General features: G+C 45.0%; 1 protein-coding gene across 1 annotated transcript; it reads right to left on the reverse strand.

Moving 5' to 3' along the window:
* Positions 1-2,135: 2,135 nt before the first annotated feature.
* On the reverse strand, positions 2,136-5,411 carry cd248a (CD248 molecule, endosialin a). Its single transcript, XM_005752736.1, has one exon. The coding sequence runs from the start codon at positions 5,194-5,196 to the stop codon at positions 3,034-3,036; it is 2,163 nt and encodes a 720-aa protein (XP_005752793.1). The 5' UTR covers positions 5,197-5,411; the 3' UTR covers positions 2,136-3,033.
* Positions 5,412-6,011: the final 600 nt, after the last annotated feature.

The following is a 6,011-nucleotide window of genomic DNA, read 5'->3' on the forward strand; positions in this document are numbered from 1 at the left end:
GAATGGTTTTATTCTGTTTCTATTGCATGGTTTTTAGTGTTTTATGTGACATAGTTTTTAATCCACTGAGGACTGGCTGCACATGGGACAAACTAGCTGATAGGGACCACCTGCTGAGGCAGGGGTGTGTCCAGAGGTGGCCTATCAGCTGTGTAAAGACCTTTTAAAAGCAGGCAAGCTGAGCCCTGAAGAAAACAAAAAGGCCCCAGACTGGAAGGTGAATGTGAGATGGCCAGCGTGACACGGCGACCCAGTCCTGACCTCATGGAACGGCAACAGTAGGAGACAACGCGTGTGATTGGCAGCAGGGCAGAGGTTTAGGGTCTCTACTGTTGTTTACTGGGTGCAGCTGGATTGGGAGAGGGTCGCCATGACCTAGGGCCGCTTCTGGGAACATTGTACTCGCCCCTATTTGTTATTTCACAGGACACCGACGCAAGGGGAGCTGTGGCGGTGGTCACATGATGAATTCAGGTGCAGAACGCAAGCTGGGCAGGGATGTGATGGGCCCGTGGAAGGACAAGAAGATGGGAGGCGCTTCCTTGTCTGCCAAAGACGGGGCTGACGTGGACTCTGCTCTAAAGCTGGAATTCCTGGCCTGCTGATGGACCCATAATGAACATGTGGCATAATTATAGCAGGGGTTTTTAGTGACTCTAGAAAATGGTGGTTTTTAGTAGATTGACAACATTTTATTACGTACATTTTAAGAGGGTTTTTTTTTGTTTTTGTTTTTTTATATTTGTGCTCCCAGGCCGTAATAAACTGTTTCTGATCAGACCTGCTTCCTCTCTGTGCCCTGGGTGTCTGACTCGCTTGCTCCCCTGTATTTTAAAGAATCTTTAGCAGGACATTCTGGCACGACTGCTTTAGTGTCCCTATGTGTTACATATACATGGCTTATCCACACAGCTGATTATTAAGGGTGAGCATTTGTTTTCTGTGCGTTTTGTGTGCTTGTACAGCATTTTTCTATTTGCTGGTGTTTTCTTAAGCTGCAGAGCATTTGGCCTCCCAGTACTACAATGTGAATAACAGCTGGAACCCTCAGCTTTGTGTTTACAGAAGGGAAGGAGCTAACCTGAGGGTTGCATAGCTCTCCGATTGTCTCTCTGCTTCTTTGTAGAGACAGCAACATGTTCCCAGATCCTTGCAGCAAATGTGTACACCGAGTTATATTCATGCTAAATAATGGACAAACTATGACTGCTTTTATTTATCATATACATCAGAGTTGTAAGAAGTGAGTAGATTGTGTCTGTATACTGAGACCTGCAGAAAAGACGGTGATTTTGATAATTGGACAGACAGTGAGAGAAGAGACCCCCTCTGAGAGCCAAGCAAATACATCAGCTGGTTCTAATCAGTAGACTCTATTAGTCAGTACAGGCACAATGTGAGGTCCTGAATCATCCTGTTGTATTTCCTGTAAAAACACATTCTAAGGAAGGACTCTGCCGATAATTTTTCCAATCACAGCATCCTTTTTCCCCTTTTCTGAGCTAATGACAGCAAATACTTCTAGGATTTTGAATACAGTAGTAAATGACAAGAATATCACAGCAATGACTAAAATAAATGGAAACCCTTGCTGCATATTTAATCTGCTCACCAGCTTTGAGTGTTCAAATGCATTTAACAGATGCCACTTCCTGTCTCAGGTGACGTGATTGCCACTGCTCAAAGAAAGCTCTCCTCTAACTGAACTGTTATTTCCAATAAACTTTCAAACTCAACACTTTAACTTACACATTCTTAACACAACCTGTTCTCCTCCCTTCTGGTACAGAGCACTGTACACCAACATAAGCAGACATCTACAGTTTCTCTCCACCGGCTGTCACGCTGATGAACACTGTATTTAAACACACCACACCTGCTGCTGTATCACACTGTACATATTATTTTTATTCTGTTGTACATCTTTCTCTCATGTATATGCATTCATGGTTAATCCTCCTGTATATAGTAGGTAAGAGCCCAATTCCTTGTATGTGTACACGTACTTTCTCTGAGTGAACATCAGATAATGTCGAGGTGACTGTTGTTGTGATTTAGCACTGTTTATAAATAAAAACGAATGAATGAACAGATTTAGCTATAAAATCATACCACATTTCATTGGTTTGAGTCGATTACTATTATTATCTTTATTAGTATTTTTAGTACTCTATACAATCTTCTTTCCTCCCGTGTTAGTCAGTTTTGAACGCAGGATACAAATCCCTTGAAATCTCAATGTCATTTGGGAATTTAAAAATCGAAGCTCCATCGGCAGCTGCACTGAAAGCAGTCTGTACACAGCTGGATTTCATCCAAGGTGGCCAGAAATGATTTCTTTAGTGCATTCAGGAACTAGCAGTACAAAGGGTGACTGATGGCCATTCCACAAACAAGGCCAGTGTCACAAAACAGCTGCTACAGCCACTCTCTGTGTAACAGTCACAGGGTTTATGGAGTGTGACATTATTTCAATGAACTATTACAAGAATTATATTTTTAAAATGGTAACAAGAAACAAGCATGAAAGAGGGTTTTGTTCAATCGCAGCTCCACAATTCTGCTCCAACACAGCGAACTTATGTTCAGCATTTTTCTGTAAATTGTGTCTCCTTCTGGACATTTATGTAGTTTCCCTTCATTCATTGCTGACTGAGGCAACCACACTTATAAAACACAGGTAACAGTTATGAGCAGAGATGTGAAACTGAGTCAAATTCCATTACAAAACAAAGACCTCTGTTACCTTTATAAGCAGGAATTACTTCATCTGGGACATGCTGAAACGAATAAACATGTCAATAATCAGGACGGTGTGTGTGTGTGTGTGTGTGTGTGTGTGTGTGTGTGTGTGTTCTGTACCACATAGAAAACATATTCACAAAAAGACTTTCTCTGTACTTTCCCTCCTGTCACTATGAGTTTAGATTCAAGAGTTATTTAAATGTGTCCCAGAGTCAGAGGGACCAGATGCATTCGTCACCATTCTTTCCCTCTGACACAGGGTTTGTTTATGTAAACGTCTTCACAGTTTTAAACACAGCTCTGCACCCCTGCTGAGGGGTCAGGAGCTCCCTGTTTCTCATGAGACCCCGAGATCCAGTGGTAGCAGTCAGCGGCATTCTTATCGTGTGCCGTAACTCTATAGCGGTTGCAGTAGACAAAACCGAGTGCCACCATTACGGCAATGAAGATGCAGATGGGTATGAAGAGTCCCACCATGAGCCAAGTGCTCCCCTTTGTCTGGACAGAATCCGAGCTGTCGTCACCTTCCTCGTCCTCAGTTAGGGGCGGCTGGGAAGAAGCCAGCCTGGTGGGAAAGGCCAGGTTTTGACTGGGGGTAGATTCCACAAAGGTCATTTCCTCTTCGCTTAACTCCGCCTCTGTGAACTGAAAGTTTTCCCTGAGGAGAGTCGTCTGTGTTTCTCCTTCTGGCTCTTTGTGGTAACTGGACTCTTCAGGCATGTCTGTGACAGAACCCTGTGGAATCTTGCTTGAAGTAACGAGATCCGCCCCCCAGTTCCAAGCTCCTTCTGAGACTGTTGAGGTGGGGTATAAGCGAAGAGCTGTAGTAGCTTCACCCTCATCTTCCTTGTACAGGTCTGGGGTAGCGCTGGAGCTAAGGACATGAGGAGTATTGTAGGCAGTTGCTGACAAAACCTTCAGCTCAGTCTGAAATCTCTGATCACCGTTTGACCAGTCAGCTCTGTCTACAGCTTCTTCTTCATCTTTATCAGTTCCCTGTGTCAGGGGGTCCAGCACCAGTGGGGGACTGGTGGCCCAAATTACATCAGAATTCAAAACTCTGGTGGACTCTGTCAGCCAGTCCAGAGACTCCTCCTCCTGTGTAGGCCAGTCAGTGTGGCGCTGCTCTGGGATCCAGCCATAGTCCCACAGAGGTCCAGCCTGGCCTGTGACCCAAAGAGAAGGAGGAGTGACAGCATATTGGTCGTCTGCTTCCTCTCTCTTCTCACATGAATAGTTATCAGACATGAGTTCAAAGCCTTCACTGCAATAGCACTCAAAACCGCCTTCATAATTCACACACATCTGCTCGCATGTTCCAGGAATCTCGCACTCATTGATATCCTGGCATTGCCTGGGATGCTCAGGCACTAAGGAATAGCCCAGATGGCAGTGGCAGATATGAGAGCCTGGGGTGTTCTCACAAGCATGTTCACATGGGTCATTTATACACTCGTCAATATCCTCACACTCACCCCCATCGTTTATATCATAGCCCTCGTGACACTGACATTCAAATGTCCCCACGGTGTTCACACAGATCTGCTCACAAGGACCTCCGAGGCACTCGTCTACATCGAGGCAAGTGCGTTCATCTGGTGCAAGCGTGTATCCATCAGCACATTCACAGTAGACATGAGCACCAGCTGCCATGCAGAAATGCCCACATCCACCATTATCCTGGTCACATAGGTCGTGTGATATAGAGGAATGAGAACAAAGAGGAGTTTCTTTGGTCCATCCCACTGAGCCATCTTCCCTCGTCATACATGAAACCTCTTCTTTGGCGCCTGAAGGACAGCGTACGGTAGCAACAGATCCAACGGGTACATGAGTCAGCAGTGCGCTCAGAAGGTTAAACGGTGTGGTGTAGGTAACATTGCCTTCTCCCTCACTCCACAGGGGAGGGCACATGCCTGCGTAGGCATAATGGCACAGATACCCATCTGCAGAGACTGCACAAGCACTGTCTATCCATTTAAAATTATGATCCTGGTCTTCAGTGCTGTAGCCCATAAACACACAGCGAGGCACTGAACACGAGTCAGCGGAGTCCGGGTTCTGCCAGTCGGTGTACTCTGTGTCCTGGTCACCAATAGTCCAAGAGAAACCTCGCAGCGGGCGCGTGGTAGTGCACTGGCGAGGCTGGCGCTCAAGGCCAATCCATACTTGGACAGTAGTGCGTGAGTGGCGCAGATCCACAGTGGAAAAGAGAGTGGCAATAGCGGCTGCGTCCACCTTCCGCTTGATGGTGGCCAGGTCGCCACCTTTTTCTTTGCAGGCCCTCCATGACTCCAAAAAGGTTTTGGGTTGAAAATAGACAACAAAGCAGCCATCTGTGTTACAGAGTGCATCTCTTTGTCTCAGGGTCTGGGCCAAGACTGAAGAACATCCAAAAAGCAAAGCCAGCAGGGAGGTTAAGAGGAAAGCACTGCTCACCGGGGAGCCCATTCTTTATTTTAAACCGGCTTTATAGATCCTCTCTGATCCTGATTTTCTTTACACTTTCATCATCTGCCTTTAAAAGATTTTTCTTAATGTGATGTTTTAGTCTTGGTCTGAAATTTCCTCCCTGAATTTTAACTTCTTTTCCTCTGTGGTCTTCACTCTATACTGCTGAAACAGATCAGCACTGGAGTGTTTGCAGGCTCAAGACTTCAGGAAGCAGAGAGGGAGGAGAGAAGAGGAAATAGGAGTAAGAAGGAGGGAGTTATAGCAACAAGCAGGACGAGGAGAAGGGCAAAGAGGGGGGGGAGTTAAAGGGAGATTAATATGTTATTGAAAGGGGAGGGGTGAGAGGGAACCCTGTGAATGTGTATGTCAGAGTTGGGGGAGGAATAGCAAACTGATTTCTTTTTCAGAGTATGTCATATGGTTTTCATAAGTTCCATCTGTGGACATAGTTGGTACTCTGCCATTTGGACAAGCAGACAGACATGTATGTGCTGATGCATCCAAACTCGTTCATATACAGAGATAAAACCGTGACATTTATCTCAAATGGAGATTAAATGATAGTTTGAATAAATATTCTTTCTAGAAAAACAGCAAACATATTCTGTCTTCTCTTCTATATATTCCACCTTCTGAAACCTTTCAGTATGATTATGATAACACATTAACATGTATGCCACTCATGATGATGTCTCTTGCCTTTCAACATGTTTAGTGTTTATGATTGTCTTATCTTTCCTTTTCAGTTCTTCTGAAACTTTCCTTCTGTGCAAAGAGAGCGTTTTACCTACTTTTACTGAGGGCTTGCTCAT

Source organism: Pundamilia nyererei, unplaced genomic scaffold, assembly GCF_000239375.1.
Source record: "Pundamilia nyererei isolate P.nyererei 1_Seehausen unplaced genomic scaffold, PunNye1.0 scaffold00377, whole genome shotgun sequence".
Classification (NCBI taxonomy): Eukaryota; Metazoa; Chordata; class Actinopteri; order Cichliformes; family Cichlidae; genus Pundamilia; species Pundamilia nyererei.

Bases quoted from the DNA above. Each gene is read 5' to 3' on its own strand.
- cd248a (XM_005752736.1), bottom strand. From the start codon at position 5,196: ATGGGCTCCCCGGTGAGCAGTGCTTTCCTCTTAACCTCCCTGCTGGCT.